General features: G+C 33.2%; 1 protein-coding gene across 3 annotated transcripts in view; it reads left to right on the top strand.

Annotated features, from left to right (window-relative positions):
• Positions 1-2,156: 2,156 nt before the first annotated feature.
• LOC110035613 overlaps positions 2,157-23,718 on the top strand; it is a 35,819-nt gene continuing 14,257 nt past the window's right edge. Inside the window, exons 1-6 of one of the 3 annotated variants that reach the window (XM_020739874.1) lie at positions 2,157-2,253; positions 2,756-2,834; positions 2,910-3,259; positions 3,391-3,493; positions 3,697-3,814; positions 3,926-4,660. In XM_020739874.1, coding sequence (XP_020595533.1) covers positions 3,061-3,259; positions 3,391-3,493; positions 3,697-3,814; positions 3,926-4,660 — 1,155 coding nt within the window. In that variant the 5' untranslated portion in view covers positions 2,157-2,253; positions 2,756-2,834; positions 2,910-3,060. Of the gene's footprint in view, positions 2,254-2,357; positions 2,522-2,755; positions 2,835-2,909; positions 3,260-3,390; positions 3,494-3,696; positions 3,815-3,925; positions 4,661-23,718 lie in introns of all 3 variants that reach the window. The other 2 variants (XM_020739872.1, XM_020739873.1) reach the window with 2 other exon arrangements.

Raw genomic sequence — 23,718 nt, 5'->3', positions numbered from 1 at the left:
TATTAAATAGGGGAACTTGTCGGCCAATACATTGGTTTCGCAGACCAAACATATGTCATAACTTTCTTTAGTTTATTTAATCGAGTCTCACCCTCAACTCTTGTGTTCATCCTTCGGGATAGATACATGATTTGAGGTAAAACGCTTTTTCATCTAAACTATGAAAATTATGGGTCAGTTTGACTTCATCTTTTTCAAAACTAAAATTTTTAAAACGTCCTTCCGAAGCGGGCAACGGGATTTCAATTCCGATGACCGACAGCTTCTTACGGGCAAACCCCACACCAAAAATAGTGCCGACATACATCAACAAAAAAATCAAATATTAATACGAATATAAGGCAAATCCAAGCAATCCCTATGTAGCAACTGAGACAGCTCCACAAGAATCCTGTTGGATATAATAAACTTCTGTGAATCCAATTCATTCTTAGCAGCCCAATTAGCACATTGGTTGCCCTCACGATGAATAAAAGACTACTGAATATGTAAAACACTTTGAAAAGTAAATTTTTTTTTTCATATGATTAATCATAAATCAAGGATACTCCATGTGTAATTTGTAAATATTCCAAAGCACCAAATAATTCTTTTCAATCACAACTTTGTTCCAACCGTAGCAAATAGAAATATTCAAAGCAGTTATAATCACATCTGTTTCATCAAATAAAGAAGAAGACACAACAGTAGGAGCAGAAAACCACAATAAGCAGTTACTAGAATAATTGCTGCAAACACCTCCGATACCAACCAAACCGAAGCCAGCCAAAGACTTCTTCAAGCTACCATCCGTATTAAATTTAACATAACATTCCTTAGATTTATTTCAATAAATCATATTAAAGTAAATTAAATATAAATAAATGAATAAACTTATAACTTAAAATAACATCTATTAATGGCTATAAACCACAAATAATATTTATTATTTCGTCTTTCATCTTTCATTTATAAATAGATGAGAAATTGAGCTTGAATGTGGATGGAAATTTTTACTTCTCTCCTAATTTCTCCACAAATTTTCTTCTTCTCTATGGGAAACAAGTGACATATGATTAATTCAAAGTTTTTGCTGAATAATTGTGGCACAAGCACAATCATGGAAAAGTGATGGATTAAGTCTCTAAAGTAAAAACGAGAGCCACAAATTGATATGCTAAAGACTTGATCTATTCTAAGGATAGCGTCATCGACATTCCTCCTTACAAAACTATTTCAAACTCATTACTTTTATTTTTTTTGCTTAATTGTTTTGAATTTATTTCTTATTTTTATATTGAGAAATTACATTATAGTTCTAACATGATATAGTTTACTATTAAAAAGATGAATAATTTGATTTATGCTATTATCTACACACTATTTTGTGAAATGAAGTGATAAAATTTAGCGTTAGGAATATGAATAATTTTTTTTATATTATATTTGTATTATTTCATGAACTTGCATAAAGAAAAAAGTCATATAATTCAATGCAGGGATGATGAATAATCTTTTAATATTAACAAAGCGTTATAATTTAATGATGAGAATATAAATAATTGTTTTATATTAGTTTCATATAGTTTAATGTTGGGCATAGGAAAACATTTATTTTAATAATTGCTAAAAATGAATAATTTTTTAATATTATCTCGAAAAGTTGAGGAAGAGCATGTAACACAATTGAAGAGCAATACAAGAAATTTTATAGGGAACACAATTAATACATAAAACCTTTGAACGGTCGAAAAATAAATCATTATAATAATTATAATTTAAGGGTTTTATATTAATATTTGGATGATCATTAATTTGAGAGCCAGAATTTCACATGGAATATTCTCTTAACTTAAAAAATGATAGCAGTGATACTAAAAATTTAAATGTTACATACCAAAATATTAAAATTTTGGTATTAGGTGTACAAAATATAAGATGGATGTATGGATCCAATTTTTTTTTAGCCGGTCTCGTCCGGCCCGGTCCATATCTTTGTCTTGTGGCGGTGGGCCCACGTATTGAGATCCAACACCGCCAAAGTTGACGATAGTCCACTTCATGGCTGTTATCAGCTATCCAGTGGCATTAATGTAATTTTTAATATTCTTTTCGTAATAATATAATCTCCGGGAGCAGAGACACGAGAGTAATTAAATTTAAAATATACAAAAAGAAATACACTTTTTCCAGTGGAGTGAGCGAAGCGAGAGAGAGAGAGAGGAAACTTTGCTTCAGAGGAACCTCCATTAAAGAACGAGAAGCCCTAACGAGGTTGGTTATCTGTCCCTCATTCCTCATCTTCACAGTCAATTATTGTCTTGCTTGCTTCCTTGTTTCCGAAGTCTGCTCTGACTTTGGAATCGCTGGAAGTAAAGGCGTTCACGGCCGGTGGAGTATTTGCCCGATCTGCTTCGGAGCAGCATCAGTAGGTCAAGTTCAGCCATTTGGAACTGGTGCTTGAGTGTCTTGATCGATGGGAGGGAGCGGCTTGGCTGCAATTTGGAGAAAGAAAACCCTAGGCAAAGTGGGTTCGGGAAAGGTGAGGAGGGTTTTCTCTTGGGCTTGTGGGGTGGAGAGGTGGTTGGCATTGAATGTGGTTACAATGTGTTATCACTCGAGTTCAGCTGGTTTAGCTTTTGTTTTATTGTAAATTGGTCCGACATACTTTGGCTGTTTCTTATATTTTCATACTTCCGTTTTATCTGTACTAGATTTATGGGTTTCTCTATCCTTGTATAAGAATGCGAGCAATTTGGTTTGTTTCAATTTGTAGTTCAAAGATTTATACCTGCTTTTGGGGGAGAAGCAGACATTCCTCTGATTTTAGTGGCCGCTGACCGTGTACCGAAAATGTGTTGTACCAGTGCTTTTGCATACTTGTTGTTTCTTGTACCACGGAATGGTAAATTGTTTTTGTTGAACTGCAGGCTGCCAAGAAAATGGAGAATAGTAATGTGCTGTCTGTTGTGAGATGGGAGCGGGGGCATTGCTATTTTCAGTATATTTTCACCATTACTTTGGTTCATGAAGAAATGAAATTGCTGGGATCTCTGTGAAGAAAGCAATTCGTAGTCAAATATGGCACCTTCATCCACACTGAGATACTCACAGGGGTGGGAATGCATGGGAGAAAACGGTCACAAGAGGTGCAGAAGTTTTGAGAGTGGATTGACTTTTAAAAGCAAGGATGATGATCTTGCGCTGTTCAATGAAATGCAAAATCAAGAGAAAGATAAATTCCTTCTCCATACAGCTGATGATTTTGAGGAATCTATTTGTAATTCCTCGTTTAGCTGCCTTTTTGAACTGTTTCATTCCTGCATTTTTTTTTAAAGTTTTTTGGACTTATGCTTAATAGTGCAACTTATCTGAAAGCTTTCCTTTCTTAACGTTCTCACAATTTATCAGCAAAGTTGAGGCATTTCTCTGACTTCAAGCTTGGCATCAGCATTCCGGCTAGAGGCGAGAGCGATTTGCTTAATGTGGAAGGTGAAAAGAATGACTATGATTGGTGAGTTATTCTCATGTTACATGATATTAGTTGCTTTTTTTTCTTGTCTAGTTATCGTATATCTGAGTAACATTGTCAAGGAGACTGAAACTCTTTTCCCTCAAATATGTCACCTTCTTTGTTTCCTTTTAACTTACTCTACAATTTTCCAAACAGTTGTAATCATAATCCGATGGTAATGAAATTTTCATATTCATAAATAGGCTGTTAACCCCTCCTGATACACCTCTCTTTCCATCATTGGATGATGAGTATCCACAAGTGGTCAATCCTGCAGCTAGAGGTAGGGCAGGAAGCCAATCGATTACTTCGAGAATAGCGGTTAGTTTATCCCTTTTTTTATTCATTTCCTTAACCCCTTGGTAAAATTTAGTTCCTGTATCATCTTTGGCATGGTGCTGCACGGCTCTCATTTGTTATTTGTTGTAATAGGCTGATAAGAGGCACCAGACAAGTTCTAGTCCATGCAGACTAAGTCCATCTCCCCGATCTAATGATACTTTAACACAAATGAGAGGGAGGACATCTTCCATACCTCGATCTAGTCCACCTCCTTCAATCAGGTCCGGAACACCAACCTGTAGGTCCTCCACACCTCCAAATAAGCAATCCTCACTTACTCCAAGGTCCTCAACTCCAACAGTTCGAAGAGCAAGCACTAGTTCTAACATTCATTTATCAAACTACAGAGGAAGAGGGACCTGTCCAGCGAAGGCAGGTTGTGTGAACCCTGCTTCACCAAAAGTACAAGGGTGGCAAATGACCCTACCTGGTTTCACATTCGAGGCACCTCCAAACCTGCGAACTTCTTTATCAGATCGATCAGTGTCACATACAAGATGTTCTTCTCCAGCATCTGCAAATGGGAGGGTATCATCACGGAAGTTTGGAAGGAAATCAATGTCACCAACTAGTTCAAGTCTCAGCTCATCAAATGGTCAAGAAAGAGACTGCTTTAGCTCTTATAGTAAGCGTTCTATGGTGTCCTCTGGTGATGATGAGGAATCACTGCACTCTATAAAAATGGGAATCTCTAGAAGCTCTCCTGCTAGAAAAGATGGAGCTCTGGCAAGCAACAAAGCCATGTCATATACTAGAAAACCATCTAGATATTCAACAACAAATTCTGTACCCAAAAGATCCTTTGTTCCAGCTCTAAGACTGATGGTATGATCCTTTTTCTTCAATGCAATTTGAATTTTCTTCGCATAACCTGACCTAAACATGAATTACTATATTATTTTCATCTTTTTTTAATGTTTGACATCCTATTATTATTATTGTTGTTATTATTATACTTATTATTTATTATTATTTATGATTATTATTATTCCTGTTATTATTATTTTTTTGCAGCATTATCTACACTTGCCTGCTTATTGAAACCTATTAATCCCTAAACCTCATAAAAAGGTTTTTTTTCCCAACCCTTATGAAAAACTTTGCATAAATAAATTACCACCAATGAATGAGGTTGATTGAACTCTTCGTATGAAAATATTGGACTTAGTCGGACTTGATATCCCATGCCCTTTAGGATGTTTCGTGACTTACAATTATGTATTGCATATATACTACCTTTAGAAGTAAGATCAATGCTGTTTATACTTTCTAATTTTCAAAATCATTAAAATTAGAGGCATACATGATTTTAACAAATATAAGATTGTTTGATAATCCTTCAGATGCATAGAATGTTTGCTTATTGATGAACAACTTGGTTGGCTTGAGAAGAAATTTATGATTTTCACATGACAGAGTTATAAGAAGTCTCTGAAATTTGAAACATGGATTGCAAATTATATCCATAGCATAGTTGGTGGTTTTGATCGGTAAAATAACTATATGATAAATCGAGCTTTCTATTTAGGTTTCTACCTGCTTTCTATTCATAACCGCTTTAAATGCTTTTTGAATTTTTAAAGTTTATTTAAAATTTATGAAACTCCATCTGAAGTTATTTTTTAATGGTATAAATGAATATCAACAATGTCTTTGCATCATGAGTTAAGTTTTATGACCATAAAATGTGTGTATTTAAGAATAAATTTGGGAGGCATTTGTTCTCGTATTAGACAGAGAAAAATAGATTTATGTGTGTATTATTTATGCAGTGGTTGTTGACTTTTAAACATTGATCTTTGATGCTTAACTAACAAATAGGGTTATTGAACTCATGGATTATGTGTAATGTCGTGGGATATTGGAATGGCATAATGTCGGTTTTGTTTAGGAGGAGATAGTGATAAACGAGAGAGATGAAGGGAGAGTTAAGTCAAAGTAATAGACAATGTGATGTGGCACTCATGTAACTATTAATGTTGTACTCACTAGAGTAAGGTGGAGAGGGAGATGATTAGGAGGCGAAGCGAGCCATCAAGTTCTCGAGGGAGGAAGAGGATGCAGACGGGTTTAACATACGAGATCACGAGCCGTGAATGACAAGAGGATTGAATGAGAGTAAGTGAAGCAAGAGCGGCTTGCGATCGAGGGAGCGGAACAAGGAGTTGAGTTGAGTGTGAGTTGGGACTAGATTGATGTGTGAACTGAGAGCCTATGAACAATCATGCTAGGGTGGCTGTGGCCTTGAGCAGGTGCATGCTTATGCAGCAATCAAACTTTTAAGTTGGGAACAAAACACAGTTGTGAATCCAAGAGAAGGACGATATTATGCATTTGAGTGAGAGTAATAAGCTGAATTGATTGACTAGGAAGTCTTATAAGTGCCAGACAAGAGCAAGATTGAAGGGATTTAAGCCAAATTTTAAAGGTAAATTTTATTAAAATTTATAGATATAAATAAAATAAATTAGATAATAGGGAAATTCATGTATAAGAAAATTTTGATATAATACAATGACAACAACATCAAGCCTTTAACCCACTAAGTGGGGCTAGCTACATGAATCCTTCTTCTCCATTGTGTGCTATTGAGTGCCATATTTTCATTTAATCCTAATAAATATTTATTGGAAAACCATAATATAATGATGAATATTTAATTAGAAATAAAATACTAATAACAATTCAATTAGTTAATAGAAAAAATACACATTATTAAATTTTAAAATTTTTTTATCAATTATCAAAATAAAAATATGATTGTTATATTCAATGGAATAAACTTTTACAATGATAAAATTTAATAATTAACACCCTCAAATTTATATAAATGATTGTAATAACCTGTCAACAAATGGAATATTTAATTATATAGAATCTAATTCATAATAATGTAATAATATAGTTGTAATAATTTTTCAACAAATGAAAAAATAATTGGTAAAATATTAAATATCTTTTGAGGTAAATGAAATAAGGTTCAATTAAATAAAGAACACAAAGTGAAGGAAAAATTATGTGCAAGTTGTATATATTGATAAGTCATAATATCTATAGTCTAGTTAAAGTAATATGTATACTTAAAATCAACTAATAATTAAAATAATATAATTTTATAAAAGACTAATTAAATATTTAAATAATATGATTGAAAACTAATATATGTTTTGCTATTATAGGTATTAAGGGTTTGTTTGGGGTAGCTACAACTTAATAATAAGCTGCTACGAATAAGTTGACTGTCTGTTTGTTTTTTATAGTTTGAAAACAACTGTGTTGCAGCTGTTTCTGAACAAATGACCATTCTGCCTCTGTATAGTAATTGTGGTTATGTTCCTATCAATACATTTTATACTTTAAAATTAAAAATCCAGTGCTAAACATTACAAAAAAAGAAAAAACATATCACTCAACACTGAGTAATATGATTGCTAAAATTAAGAAAAAAATTATTAAAATAACAATTAATAATATGATAATATTATTTTTAAATTGTAAGCGACTTATATCACAAGCTAAGCCGTCTTTAGGGCTGTAAACGAGCTGTTTTAACATCCCTAGCTGTCCTTTAAGGATATCTCTATGCTCGATCATTCTCGGTGGTAAAATCTTCCAGCGTATTTGCCCACAAAAATAGTCACAATTTTTTATGATTATCTGCGGGCATTTATAAAACTGCCTCCCATAGCTTATCTCTATGTGTTTATCCCATAGTCAAGAAAGATAGGGATTATCTCTATGTGGTTGACGTAAAGTTAGCAGGGAACTTTGAAGTCCAGTAGCAGTGCAATATTCGGGAGGCACTAGAAATCTTTGAGCCAATCTTTCTTGACTGCTTTAAAAAAATCCCATTAGACAACACAAGTAAAAAAATGATAATAGAAGTAATTAATTATAGTTTTATGCAGCTGTGAGGACTCAGAGAACTCATTATATAAATCAATGAATCTGTCACTACAAGAGAACAACAGACCGTATAAAAAAAAGGGTTCTTGATTTCCATTAACCCATATAATATCAAGTTCGCGTGTCACATATGCATATCTCCAAATAAAACAATTTATAAGAATCTCAAAAACCTTAACCCAAAAAAAAAGAGGAACTTGGTTGCCTTCATTAAGATTTCACATGTGACACAAAATAATAGTGACAAACAGACCATCCAAAAGAACTCATAAGGTCAAACATTTCATCATAGACCTCCAAAGTCCACTAAAAAAATAAAGAAATGCAAAAGAAAAAAAACACTTACAAATTGCGTAAAAAACTAAAATAATTAATATCAAATACACAAAAAACGGAAATAAACATGAATTGTATGAAATACTGATACAATAAATATTGAATCTCTTCAACAACTATTACAATTAATAATATGATATAAACTTCAATCAACTTTCAACTATCACAAATGTAATTCGTTTTCTCAACTCTGTCATTTCGAATGCATCTTTTCCGTTTTTAGTAACATCTTTTTTGGCTTATGACAAAGACTGTCCAAGACGATACACATATGCCTCGTCAGTAATATGTTAATGATCTTCATTCGCCCTATATAATTCGATGTTATTGAATTTGATGTTATTGTGGGAAGAATGTCGCTGAATATAATTATGAAGAGTCATCGTGACAATCACAATCTGCACCTGTTTGAGAAATGGGTAATAAGACATATCGTGAAGTATAACCCATTTCATTCTTCAAATACCAAATTTCTTCTCAATAACGCAGCGTAAGGATGAATGTCTTTTGTTGAACATTTTTTTCTTGCCCCACGCGACATTGTCGACTCACTCAAAATCAGGTATTTGGTATGTAGTACAAGATAATACTTGAGATACCTTCGTTGTAATGGATACCCGACATCGGTCAAATAGTATTTACTTGATGTGAATTGAATAATTTGTGTTAAAGAAAAAAAATATTAGGCGACTAGCTCAGTCTCAAGCAAACTTATGGGTGAATATGAGAAGTTGTATTTGTTATTCCGTGTTGTAGATTTGAAAATTCAACTTTCCGTGCATTGCCCTCCCTACCAGTCATGAAAAAAGTGAAACACATGTTAAAGTCGCATACCATCATGACATTCTGCGTCGGAGACCCACAACTGATGAATGCAATCTTCTTATTATTTGGAACACGTGCATCGATGTTTGTTTAATCAATTGTTCTAATACAATTCTAGAAAGATAATGAATTGTTACGTAATTACGATATTTATATGATAATTGAATGTAATAAATAGGAGAAATTACCTTAAAATAGCATATGTTGCCCATTGTGTGAAATCTTTGTCGGTGTCCGTTTGAATATAAGATCTGTTGATTTTATGACTCGTGACGGAAAATTTACGAGTGCATTTAACCCTACTGAGAAGTATCTGGAAAGCATTTAGAAGCATTGAAATCGCTACATAGCTCTTCACATTGTTTCATTCTGCGACAATATGTATATGGTTATTGCTAACACCTCTCGCAAAGTCGTCCTGGACGAACCATAAAGTCCATGATTTCTGTGTAGTTCTTTCAACATATTGGTGAATGCCGTCTGTGTCATACAAAACATATTGCTAAATCTCATTGGGTGGCCTATAAACTCTCCAACCCATTTGTCACTAACATATGATATTGTCATACAAGGGGAGCGCTCTATGTTCGAGTTATAATATTCTTTCATTAACATACGGTAGCTGCAACTCTTATTCTGCATTTTTCTCTAGTTGCATCAATTTATTTCGTTAGTGATGTAATTAACACATAAACATTACTGAATTAGCTAAAATCATATAAGATTATAAACAAAAACAACATAAGTGAATACTATTACGAAAGTAAATAGAAAATATAACGATGAATGAAAAACTCTCAAAATAAAACGACATGTCCAAAACATTTTAAATATCCAAAGCACCATGAATAAATCATAAAGAAATAGAAATGTCCCACAAAAATCTAATTAAAGAAAATGGTGCTCAAATGCCACAGCTCCATAAAAATAACATAGGTAAGCCACCATACGGTCAACGGACATTAATATTAAAAATTATCTTCGGATCGAATCTTCAAGCAACTTCATAGGAACAAATACAACGACATCTCCGAAATTTTTAAAGTTGCATCCATAATTCATAATCTGCTAGATGCTGGACAGAAGTTGCTTATGTTGTGCCGGGGTCATTGGAGCATGAAGCCACCAACTGTGAGATATGACTTCTGAGAAAAGCAGCTCCCGCTTTATTTTTATTTCTAACCCGGGGATGCTTTTACCGGCTAGTGAACTCAATTTCATAGAGGTTCAGGCTGAAACCTTCAATGGAATTATCTGCTTAGTCAACTCTCAAATTTTTGGGGATGCCACCAATCCCCATCTCACTTGGGCACATGCATTGCTACCTATTGCCACAATACCCCCAGACATACGATCCAACTTCTTCTCCAACTCGGGATCGATTTTATTGCATTTAATTTTTTTTTTGCAGTAGACACCACCTACAAATTCATATAACATGTAGTTGATTTTAAAAACAACTTAAAAATTTACAAAAATTGAGGACATTTAAAAGATATTCACTGCAAGTCTCTTTGGTGACCACTCAGAAGCATTAATTGCCCATTATTCTTCGTTTTAATTTCTTTTTAGATTATTCATTCCTTCTTTAGCTGATCTTAATTTTTTTCTAACTACCTCCTATCATACTCTCTTTCTGTATTTTTCTTAAATTTTTTAATAATATTGTTAACCTTTCTTGTTAAAATAAGTTGTCGGTATATTTCCCAGATCGACCTCATTGAGACAAATATCGCAAAATATTAATTCTCTATATCCCACATTGCGGATGAATCGATTTCTTTTGTCTTAACCATTGTATTACTAGCATGAAAAAAAAACTAATTAACATAAATTGGAATACCACAATATCGCAAATTAAAGAAAAATAGAATGCCGCAATGCCATCACTAGTGCCAGCACCTCAACACACCAGCACATCAAGACACCAACACATCCACCATACTACCATCAACACCTCCACACACCAACATCCCCAAACAAACACAACCACACACTAACCACCACCTTCACAACCAGACACCACCAACTCCACACAAACACTACCGCCTCCACACAAACACTACCACCTCCACATACCAACCACACAGACACCATGCCCACATCAACACCTCCACACACCAGCACATCAAGACACAAACATCACCACTAGCTCCACACACCAACGTCTTCACACACCAACAACCACAATCACACACTGACACCACCTTCACAATCACACATCAACACCTCTACACAGACACCACCATACACCAGCAGACATCACAACCTCCACACCAACACCTTCACACTCCAATACATAATGACACCAACACATTCACCACATTACCACCACCATCTCCACACACCAACACCTCCACACAAATACAACACACTAACCACCAGTTCCACAACCGCACACCCATACCAACACCTTCACCTCCAACCACCACCACCCAGACATCACCACACACCACCCAGACATAGCACCTCCACACCAACGTCCTCACTTCCAGACACCACCACAAAGATACCACCACACACCACCCAGACACAACAGCTCCACACCAACACCGCCACACCAACACCTTCACATCAAGACACCATCACCTCCACACACACCAACACCTCTATACAAACACATCCACACACTAACCACCACCTCCACACAGACATCACCAGATAGATACCACCGGACACCATACCACACCACCTCCACACAGACACCACCACCTCCACACCACCCCACCACCGCCACCACCACCACCACTTTCACATACCAACACCTCCACACAAATGCAACCACACACTAACCACCACCTCCACACAAACACTACCACACACTTGCACCACACACCAACCACACACCTCCACCACACACCAACCACCACCTCCACAACCACACACCTCCAACACACACCAACCACACACCTCCACAACGACACCACCACCACACACCAACCACACACCTCCACACACCAGCCACAAACTAACCACCATTGCACTATCGCATAACCAACACACACCGCACCACCTTCGTCAAACCACACACCAATCACCTCAACGCCGCCAGCCGCCAACCACCAACATCAATAGCACACCACATCATTCCACCACCTTCACGTCACCTTTTCCCACAACACCTCACCACCTCCTGACAAATACAACCAAAATTAACACCCTCTTTCATCAATTTTTCAAATTCTCACACGAACATCAAAGATAATGGTGGAACCCCATTCCATATTTTTCATTTGAGGCAATTACATATGGTCATCCGAAACATTGATGTCCATAAATCAAACACTCTCTTTTATTTGAGATAATTACTTATAGGGAACCCACATTTTTCTAATTCTCACTGGCTACATACAGGGCATCCATAAAAAGCTGCTTGGAACAATTCATATTTCTCAATTGAGGCAGTGACATACAGGGCGCCGAAGTGGTGCTATCTACAAATCAAGCTCCTTCTTTCATCCATTTTTCATTGCAGTGACATACAGGGTCCCTGAAACAATGCTATCTACATACAGGGCACCTGAAACAATGCTATATGCATACAGGGCACCCGAAACACAGTTCCACAGAATCATACAAATCACAAAACTCACAAAATCCACAAAATTCTCGCAATAATCAGAGATGAAAATGAGAAAGCTCTGCTTCGAAATGAGATCAATTCAAAAAATTCTCACAAAATTCTACATAACGCAAATTAGAAAGCCACAAATCACAAAGAGAAAAAGCCATTCCATCGAAAATGAGTACATTATTTACTACCGTGCACAATAACCAGAGACCAGAGTGAAAAGAGAGGAGAAAGACAAGTTACCACCGGAGAGATCCGCTTGAGATGCGCGAGAGAGGTGCAAGAGAGAAACGAGAGAGATACCTACACAGCGAGTAAAAAACTTTGCGAGAGCGATCGAGAAATGTAGTTAGGGCTGAATAAACATGAGAGAGGGAGCCACGGGGTCGAGAGAGGCAGAAGAAACACGAGAGAGGGCTGTATGGTAAAATGGATGCGAAGTTTTTAAACGCCGCCGTTTTAACATAACTTATTTACAAACACCGCCACACCGCTGTTTCCAAATTTTCAGAACCAAAATGAGCCCTAAATTGTAGGAAAAACCAACTGATTTGAGATGAACACTTACACTACAAGAATTCAGTCTATTTTTAACGATAAAAAAATTGTTTGAAATTATTAAAAACCGTTGGTTGATAAACATCGACGTTTTTTCGATGGCAAGTCGGGCGTTGCTTTACTGTTTGGTCGAAATCCACGGTCCGACAGTATTTTCATTGGCTTTTATGGTTCAATGAATTACTAATGGGTACCACTTGTTGGTGCATCTCAAAAGAACAACCGTCAATGCATGCCAAAGGACAACCGCCGGTTAAACGTCTGCTAATTGTTGGTTAATTAATCAAATGATTTTCCTCATTGATTTTCTGTGTATTGATAGCCCATCACAAGGCTGTTGAAACATTGTGCATCAAAAAAAACATTCTTTCTATCATTACAATTTTCACATCTGCTATTGCTTCACATAAACAAATCCAATGTATATCGTAGAATCTAATTTACTTATCCAAATAGATATTAAACTAAAATTATATGAATTAGCTCAACAATTGAAAATATAAATAATCACAATTCATTAAACAAAGATTGAAATAATTTATATATAAGAAAAACATTCATGTCTCATTAAAAAAGAAATAGAATAGTCATAATCATCCTTCGTCTCCTAGTCATACTCCTCGAAATCCTTCATATACTGGCTATTTCCCTATCCAGTATTTTTGGCGTTACAATGCATCTATTTCCATTTTCATTTTTAACCTCCAATTCAAACTTCATCTCAATGAGATTAGCGGTAAATCGGGTCTTTATATCAACACTGAATGCATAAATCTGTCTACAAAGCTCATCCTCCTAGGCAGTAGAAGTAGATGCATTGAATTGTGATAAAGGAGCGATGTGCGTTGTTTGCTTGTGCCTGTGAATCCATTCCATAAACCATTTCATCTTGCCCGTAAGAGTCTCTCCACATAACTCGTAGGCTGATCATAACACGGGATCGTAAGTCCTGTGGGTCGAGTCCACATTTTCTTCAGCTGTTTAAAAGTTTCCTAAAAAAAATATAAAAAATAGAGGCAAAATTAAATTTAAGAATATTTAAAAATTATATAACAATTACTCGTCACTTTCATGTGGTGTTTTAGATTTGTTATCAACCCACATGATTGCACATGTAGTTCCGCAGCAGTGAGCTCTCATCCCAACTTCAAACTTTGCTAAGATAAGATAATAGTCGTTAAATAATTGTTTTACACTAAGATTTAATGCATAAATTAACTTTTATCATTTTGTTGCACTCTGTATGTTGGAGCGCCCCACCAGTATGGTTGGAGTTGCCCATTCCCTCAAAATCAGAACACAAATTTTCTTTTGCTAGTTGACTCTTTTTGAGATTGTTTATAGTATCCCAAGCTCTGAGCAAAACATTGTACATCTCCCCGAGCCATTAAGGGCGCTGATACTTCTTCTGTTTCTCACCATACATGTTGCGAACACGATCCCCTTTTTAGACTTGATATGCCTCCGAATGTGTGTATCATGCTCGAGGCGTCAGAAGAACTGCTTTTGCAAAATGCATATAAATATATTAGATGGATAAAATTATATAAAAACTTAGGATTAATGTCTTTTGTTACCCCAAACTCTCTGAATCTCATATCTCGGATTTTTATCGGGTTCTTTCCATTATAGATATGGAGCATCATATGATATCCCTTAAAGTATGGATAATATATAGTTAGTTTTATAAACATAAATTTGCAGTTAATTAGAATTGCTTTGTGCTGTAAATTCAAAAACTTACGTATGCCGAGCATACTCCAGCATGCCACTCGTGTCGCTTAACACATATCGATCGACAATAGTAGCAATACTTGCCACATTATTAGGACCTGTAATAGTAGTAGGCGGCAATGATGCTATGTTAGGAGGAGAGGGGGCATAAGACAGGGGTGTGTGGCGGAAGTGCGGTGCCTGGATGAAGATCTGTAGGAAGGGAGCGGAGGGAATGGAGATTGTTGTTGACACCAAATCAAGCTGAGTTTGATTTGTTCATCAGGTGCTTTAGTTTATTTACAGTTCTTGTTGTTGTTGATGCCTTTGCGCTCTTAGGAACCATGGGTAAGCAAGAAAAGTTGAAACTAAATGAAAAATGCTATTGGGGAATTGAGCATAGGACAAAATGGTGCTTGCATCGTCGTCTTACCACTTCCTTACTCTGACATAATTGTGATAGTGTCTCTCGCATGGAGGGAGAACATCACCGCCTCTAAAAGCCATCTAAATTAAGAAAATAAGAATTAATTAGTACACAATATTAAACAGAAGTATGATTAAAATGTAAAGTGAAATATAAATACTACCGATACTAAAATCACAACACTAAATAGAATACGAAACTATAAAGTGCAATTTACTAACTATCATTACTAAAAATGTAAGTAATGATGTCAAGTGAAAGTATGGACAAAATTTTAAATGCAATTTACAAACTACCGACTAAAAACAAAAGTTTAAACAGTAAACAAAAAACACAGCTAGAAATAGAAGACGAAACAATAAATAAAAGATGAAACATTCAATAATAATAGATGTTTAATAACATACACATCTTATTCTGCATTGTCTGATGAGTGACTAGAGGATTAGAGGGTTAACATAAAAAGTGCTCATCTAAAGCATTGCCAGAGTCATAATCATTAACAATAATTTCTTCGTGTGTGCCACTAATATCATCTACCTTATCTCTTCATGAATAGAATCAAATGGAATGCAAAAATCTTTCATTTCTTATTATTGATAAGCGAGTTTAATAGTATTCTGAATATCAATATTCGTTTTTAGTATACTCGTGATAACTACTACCGAATCAACTTTATCTCTTGCTCTGTTGGGATATCAAATTTAATATACCGACTCGCTCATCTTGCTAGAATGAAATGATCAAATTTGACATATCTTCTCTTCACTTAAACCTTGATGATATTATATTTTTTTTTACCCTTGTTCCATGATTAAAAACATGATTAAATCAACACTATTAAACTGAAATGCACTTCTCTTGATGTAAGAGAAATATTTTAATTGAAAAACTTATTCGAGAATTCTGTAATAATCTATTGTTATCAGAATTATTATTATCTGCTTTAATACAAAAACTAAAATTATTTTTTTCTTCTTACCAGGATCTTGTATTAAAGCTGTAGCCATTAATATCATAAAATTTTCAAATTTTTACGATGCACGAAGAACTCCAAACAGGATCCACTAAGTCCAGATTTGTTACTCTATTGTTCCAATCATGAATCCATGAATTCATAAATAATCATATTTTTTTTGTTTGCTTAAAATGTCCCCACGTAGTGGGATTAAGGCTTTGTTGTTGTTGTTGCTTCAAAATATGTAACTATAAATGTGTGAGATGAATATAGCTTACGTGTGCTAAAAACTATCGGAAGAAGTCTTGCTCTTTTTGTTGATTTATGAATCAAGTGGAAATTATATTTGACTAACAAAGTGAAAAATTATTAATAAATAACATGTCTCACTTATGATAGGACTGAATTTTTTTGCAATTGAGAAAAATATAAAAATGACTGTTAAAAAAATTTTGATCATTGAGATAACATGATGTGTATTTTCCTAATGCTTTATTTACCTAACAGTCGGAAAACAAAAATCATAGAGGGAGGCACCATGCCTACTGACACATTGTTGTGTGCTTGTTTACCAAAATAGGAGTAGAAACTAATAGTCTTATGTAATTAATATTCCTTGTACATTGAGCCTTCTAGTTCAAATTTATTTTTCATAGCTCTTGAGTTTATTAAAAAAATTACAATATAGTTATTTAGTACAATTTGATAATATTTTTAAATAAACCTCTTGTACATGGTTTATTACCTCTCAAACAGATACACCTAGTAATACTATACTTGACCACATACTATTGCCTCGTATGGTTGATGTACGTGTATATGCTCTATCAAGTCGAAAAACTTAGGTGAAAAATATTCTTTTGAGCTTGCACAATATTATTGAAATATTTGCTTCTCATTGTTGCAACATATCAAGTTTTAAACAAGCTACACAAAATCATCAAAGAATACAGTGATTTCATTCAATGAATTAATTATTTTATTCGGAAAACAATTATATGCAATTGACATCAAATTTTACAAGAAAATATGACAATCTTGACTTTTTATTCCAAATACATTTCGTGCTCCCAGATTAAAGCAACTTGAATTTGAAGTATAACTGCCATAAAATTTTAATGACTGTAGCTACTCATAAATTATTTTTCTTTGAATTAAAGTATGATAATATTTTGCTATAGGGCTAATAAATTTACCAACAATAATGCCTTGAGTTTCTAAATCCTGTCATCTATAAATTTTCTTCAAATTTTATCTGATATACTTATTATTTTTAGTTTTTCCCTTAACATCCATCATAGTGTTGAAAATATTATTAAACAAAATTTTCTTATGTGCATGATATCAAGATTGTGTCTAATCATATTTGTCTTCTGGTAAAACTAACCACAAAAAATGAATCTTTTTGTCCTGTCATAATTATAACCAAAATTAGGTGGATGATTTGAAGATAATTCATGTCAATTAGTAAACTTTTGAATACCACTAACAATGAACAAATCATTCTCATCTAATTTTGGAGATATCTTTGATTTACAAATTTTTTTCATCTAAATGCATTTTTGTTTCTCTTGAAAGGGTGATCATCATGCTAAAAAATACGATGACAGTTAAACCATAAATTTTTCTGTAATGTTGAGGCGTACATGTTTTTAACAAATTCATACAATATGGACAAACTAACTTCATCGCAGCGTTCCATTTGGATGATATTCCATGCGTTGAAAAATTCTTTATTGTCTACATTAAAGCTGCTTTCATTAAGAAGTTATTTCATAAAAAATTCATATGTAATGACACCTGTTTTCTGGAGAATTTACAGCTCATCTATTAGCGGATGTAAATATACATTAGTTTTCATGTGTATTGAAATATAGAGAAATAAATGTTAGAAACAAGAACGGAATTAGCATACACATCTTAAATGGAAGATTTATAGAGTAATGATTACTGATTAACAAGAGTTGGGTGAGACGGTTTGATTGTACAGTGTGAACCCATCAACACACAAGCCAAGTTTAATATTATGTGTATCCTTATAAAATTCTAGATATGTATGATCAAAATGTTTTCATACTTCTCTATTTGCGGGATGACTCATTTAACTGATTTTATATAATCTGCTATGATGTCAACTCATATGCGAAACATTACGTGTAGAAACAAATAATTTTTGAAGACGTGGAGTACGTGGTAAATAAAAGAGACACTTGTATTAAAATTTTTCTTCGTCTTTTGTTAATTATGATGTTTGAATATAAGAGACTTGTAAAATCTGCACCAGTTTGTCGTTGCATCGGCCTTACAAAGTAATATGCATCCATTAACTCAATAATCAATCTTGTTTTATAAACCTAACTTAGAGAATAGTTTTTCGTTCTGTATGAGTTTTGTGGAACTAAATTTTTGTTAGGATTTGTCTTTTTTAGTAATCTTGCCACCTAATTGAAGTTCTCGTGATATTTAAAATTCTATTTTAATTTTCACTATTTTGAGAGCTAAAATAACTCATAACAGGATTTACAACATTCGCAGAATGGTATTTGTGTCGCATTCAGTAATTCATAAAACATCTGAGCTTCTTAGTTTGATGATTTTTCCTCCACTTGACTCTGATAATAAGGTGTTGTTTTGTCAAAGATAAGTTCTACAAATCTACTTGTGTCAAATTTAGGTGGAGGATCAATGCTCGTTGAAGGCGTAAAACTAATTGAATGATTAGCTTAGTGTAAATATAAAGCTTAATGTCACCATGAGAAGCTCAAAATTAATAATTTGGTTGAAATCTTCGATGGTATAAATCATATTTGACTTCGTTAGGCCTTAAGTATACTTGATTTTTGTGTTTCGAATATGAATACCAAAACTTACATTTATATGTAAGTCGATGTTGAGATGGCCGTTTGCACGGTCTTAACATTGTTCAAAAACTCCTTAGTGAGCTCTTTTTTATCCAAATATAGTCTATTGTACATCCATTACTTTACTATGCGAATATCCATAGGTAGCCTATATATTTGATAAAAATTTCATAAAATGCAACTACTGCCTAGAAATACTAAAATTTTTTCATATATAAACCAAATGGCTAAGAGACTTACATACTACATATTTTCATGTATTGATTTAAAGCACCAGTGTGATACATGTAACGATGATAGTTTAGGTGTTTAGATACATAAATGTATAAGAATTGTGTGTTGGGTATGTATATTCTCCTTTAAAAGGGTAATTTACATCCTTAGAACACAATTCTTATGCATTTACGTATCTTAAACCTAAACTTTCATATTTACACACATAGCATTCAAAACCTCAATATCGAATAAAAAAAGCACTATTATACTACTGCACGTTGGAGAGAGAAGTGGTTGTAGATGAGATCGAATGCTATATGTAGCTTATTCTTTTTGTGTAGCCATGCTTAATGAGGCTTCTTCTAGAAAAATAATTTGATGAATAGATGGAATGATTGTGGTTCACATTCTTATGTTCTTTGTCTACAATAATATCTAGTTGTCCCTTATATGGAGTTTTATTTATTTTTTAGGAGTCTTAATGATTTGTGAGGAAAACTTTAACATCATTCTTTGAATTTAAGCATTTTATTAAATACCATTGATTATTAAAGAACAATGCGCCACTCATTAGCTTTCTAGTACACATTTTGAGATATTTTGGAACAGTATTTTGTTGTGTTAATCAGATTATAACACTTGGTGTGATTACTTATATTGTTCAATTTTTTGTGTAACAACTGATAATGTCATTGAGGATTTGCCCCTTAAAGAGTATTAAGCCTTTAATTTATCTTTAAATTTATATTTAATCTTAAGATTTGGTGTAATAATGGAATTCTATGTTTGAATTAATCATTCAAGCTATAGTACCCCGTTATTACACCTTAAGCTAAAATGGAGTAGATTTGATATTATACTGTCTAAAACTTTTGAATGGACAATAATTATGTAATCCTTGAAGCTTATATACATTTTTTAAAATTTTGGCATAAGAAAAAAACTATATCTATCACTTGCTTAAGTAGAGAATCTTTAGTGAGGATTTGTCCGAAAATAGCTACTTTATAGGCTTCCATGTTGATGCATATATATTCCTTTTATATGTTTTAAGTGGAGATTATATTTATCACTTGATATTCTAATTATTACTTTTTAAAAGTGAAATACACATTTTCATGCATTGAATGAAAGCACCAAAGTGTGATGTGTATAAGTATGAAAGTTTAGGTGTGAGATTCATAAATATATAAGAATTGTGTGCTAGATATGTAAATCTCCCTTTAAACGGAGAATTTACAACATAATTCTTATGCATTTACATATTTCAAACCCAAATTTCATATTTCTAGACATGTCACTCAAAACCTCAATATCAATTCAAACATAGCATTATTATCACTTTTTTAAATGTGAAATACACATTTTCATGCATTAATTTAAAGCACCGTAGTGTGATGTATGTGTAAATATGAAAGTTTAGGTGTGATCTAGATACATAAATATATAAGAATTGTGTGCTAGGTATGTACATTTACCTTTAAAAGAGGAATTTACACACATAGAACACATTTCTTATGCATTTACATATCTCAAACCTAAATTTTCATATCTATACACACAACACTCAAAAATTCAATATAAAATCAGAAGTAGCAGTTTTATCATTTTTTGAAGTGAAACACACATTTTCATGCATTGATTTAAAACACCAAAGTATGATGTATGTAAATATGAAATTTAGGTGTACAACAACAACAACAACAAACTTTTATCCCATTTAGTGGGGTCGGTTAGATGAATCCTTTTTCTCCATTGCGTCCTATTGAATGTCATATTTTCATTTAATTCTAATAAATTGATATCATTTTTTATACAATATGCCCAAGTTTTTCTAGGTTTATTTCTGCCTTTCTAAGCATAAGTCGAATATAAAACACTCTCCTAATAGGACCATCAGATGGTTGATGTTTAATGTGACCAAACAATCTATGATGACTCTCTAATTTTGTCCACAACTAGAGCCCACTAGAGCTACACTAACCCTATCACAGATATATTCATTCCGCATTTTGTCTCTAAGTGTAAAACCACTCACCCACATGAGCATTCTCATCTCGACAACACATAACTTAGTTTTATCTTCACTTTTAAAGGCCAACATTCATCGACATAGAGCATTGCAAGTCTCACCACCATCTTTTAAGTTTTTCCTTTTAGCCTAAGCGATACTTTTATATCACACAATAGGCCTGAAGCATTCCTCCACTTCAACCAACCAACTTAACTTGAATTCTACTAATTCTACTAATAACATCTCGATCTATATCACCATCACTTTGAACAATAAACCCGAGATATCTAAAGCGTTCACACCTTTTAATAATTTGATCATCCATAGTTACAAATATGTCACTAGAGCTACTACTACCAAAATTACATTCCATGTATTCAGTTTTAGTTCTGCCTTTAGATTCCAAAGTAGACCTCCATAATTCAAGTTTTTCCTAAATTTTTTTCTCTAGTCTTATCCACGAGAAGGCTATCATCAGCGAAAAGCATACACCAATGTACATCCTCCTTTAAATAAGGTCGATCGCTGATGTAATCCAACTAAAATAGAAAAATATTTGGTCAATCCTTCTTTTATTCGAACACAAGTAATAACTTTAGTATACATATCTTTAACGACTTGAGTATATGTCATATCAACACCGTTTTTCTCTAGAACTCTCCAAAGGATATCTCTTGGAATCTTATCGTAAGATTTTTCTAACTCAATAAAAATCATAAGTAGATTGTCTTTATTCTCTCTGAATTTCTCCATCAAATTTCTCAATAAATTTATAGCTTCCATAGTAGACTTGCTTGACATAAATCCAAATTGATTATGAGAAAACTTTGTAATACATTTAACCTATGTTTAATTATCCTCTCCCATAATTTTAAAATATGACACATCAATTTAATTCCTCTATACTTTGTACACTTTTGTGCATCACCTTTATTCTTAAAAATGAGGACCAAAATACTATTCCTCCAGGCATCTTTTTAGTATTTAAAATAATATTAAAGAGTTTAATAAACCAAAAAACTCTCAAATATCCTATATATTTCCACACTTTATTTGGGATATTATTAGGTCCTACAGACTTTCTATGCTTGGTTTTCTTTAAAACCTCCTCAACTATTTTTTTTACTAATGCTACGGTAAAAATGAAATATTTTATTATTATTAATGATATTAAAATCACTAACGTCGATCGTATTTCAAAAATTTCATTAAAATGTTTGTCAAAATAACTCACCCATCTATGTTGAATATCTTTTTTTAAGAAATGCATTTTTTGATTTTCATCTTATTACACTTTACTTGAGTTAAATTTTCACTTTTCTTTTCTCTTTATTTGGCTTGTTTATACATATATATTTTTCACTCTCTTTAGTATCTAATATATTATAAAGATCACTAAAAATAGAATTTTCGTAATAAATTGTTCTCTTAAAGTCCCTACGGTTCATTTTATATTTTTCTCAGTTTTCTAAGCTTTTACATTTAAACCAATTTTTATAACATAAATTTTTATATTTTATATTTTCTTGCACATTATTATTTTACTACCAACTATTTTAATTTATAAAAACTTTTTCATTTGATTCTTCAAGTACATCTTTTGTCACTTGTTCAATAGTGTTTGTTACATAAATATGTAAGAATTGTGTGCTAGATATGTAAATTTTCCTATAAAAGGGGAATTTACATACATAGAACACAATTCTTATGTATTTACATATTTCGAACCTAAACTTTCATCTTTACAATCATAGCACTCAATACTTTCAATATCAAATCACAATAGCACTATTGTCGCTTTCTAAAATTTAAATTTAACTTATAATGCATAGGTTTAAAACTCCAAATTGTCATGTACGTAAATATAAAATTTTAGGTGTGAGATACATAAATACATAAGAATTGTGTGCTAAGCATGCAATTACCCTTTAAATTTTAGATTGTAGATATGGAAATACCTAAGAGCTGAGTCATATGCCTGTGACAACGAGATACGTGATCAAAATTCTAGAAAAGCAAATCACATTTTCATATTTTTCCAAAATATTAAACTAAAGTACATTAAATCTAAAGGTTGAAAAAAAAAGGGGGATAGTGGAATCCAATTTATCTATGATTTTAAGAATTAGAGAAATGATGGACTCTGCCGAAAATGGAATGAAAGGCCTCCAGTCTACTCTGGTGCAAAGCGCGTGCTAGGGAAATCAAAAGTAAAAAAAAAAATTATCGCAGTTTGGTATAAAAAAGCCTCTCCGACAAATTTCCAACTTTAATTTGTTAATAACCAATGAGCATGTCTGCCAGTTAACATTTTGAACCATCGGTTTTAAGGTTCGTCGAAAAGTTGTCACTAATAAAGACAGAAAAATCGACGCACCCGGGACCATCTGTTTTTCCACCAGTTTTAGCTGTAATTCCTATTGTGTTATGTTCTAAACTATGTTTATATTATTGTTGCTTCTAAATTTAATGTATTGATGTTTGTCATCTAATATGTT

The sequence above is a fragment of the Phalaenopsis equestris genome, unplaced genomic scaffold, assembly GCF_001263595.1.
Source record: "Phalaenopsis equestris unplaced genomic scaffold, ASM126359v1 Scaffold198506, whole genome shotgun sequence".
Lineage (NCBI taxonomy): Eukaryota > Viridiplantae > Streptophyta > Magnoliopsida > Asparagales > Orchidaceae > Phalaenopsis > Phalaenopsis equestris.
Note: the sequence above shows the minus strand (reverse complement) of the source record. Positions and strands in the feature narration are given on the sequence as shown.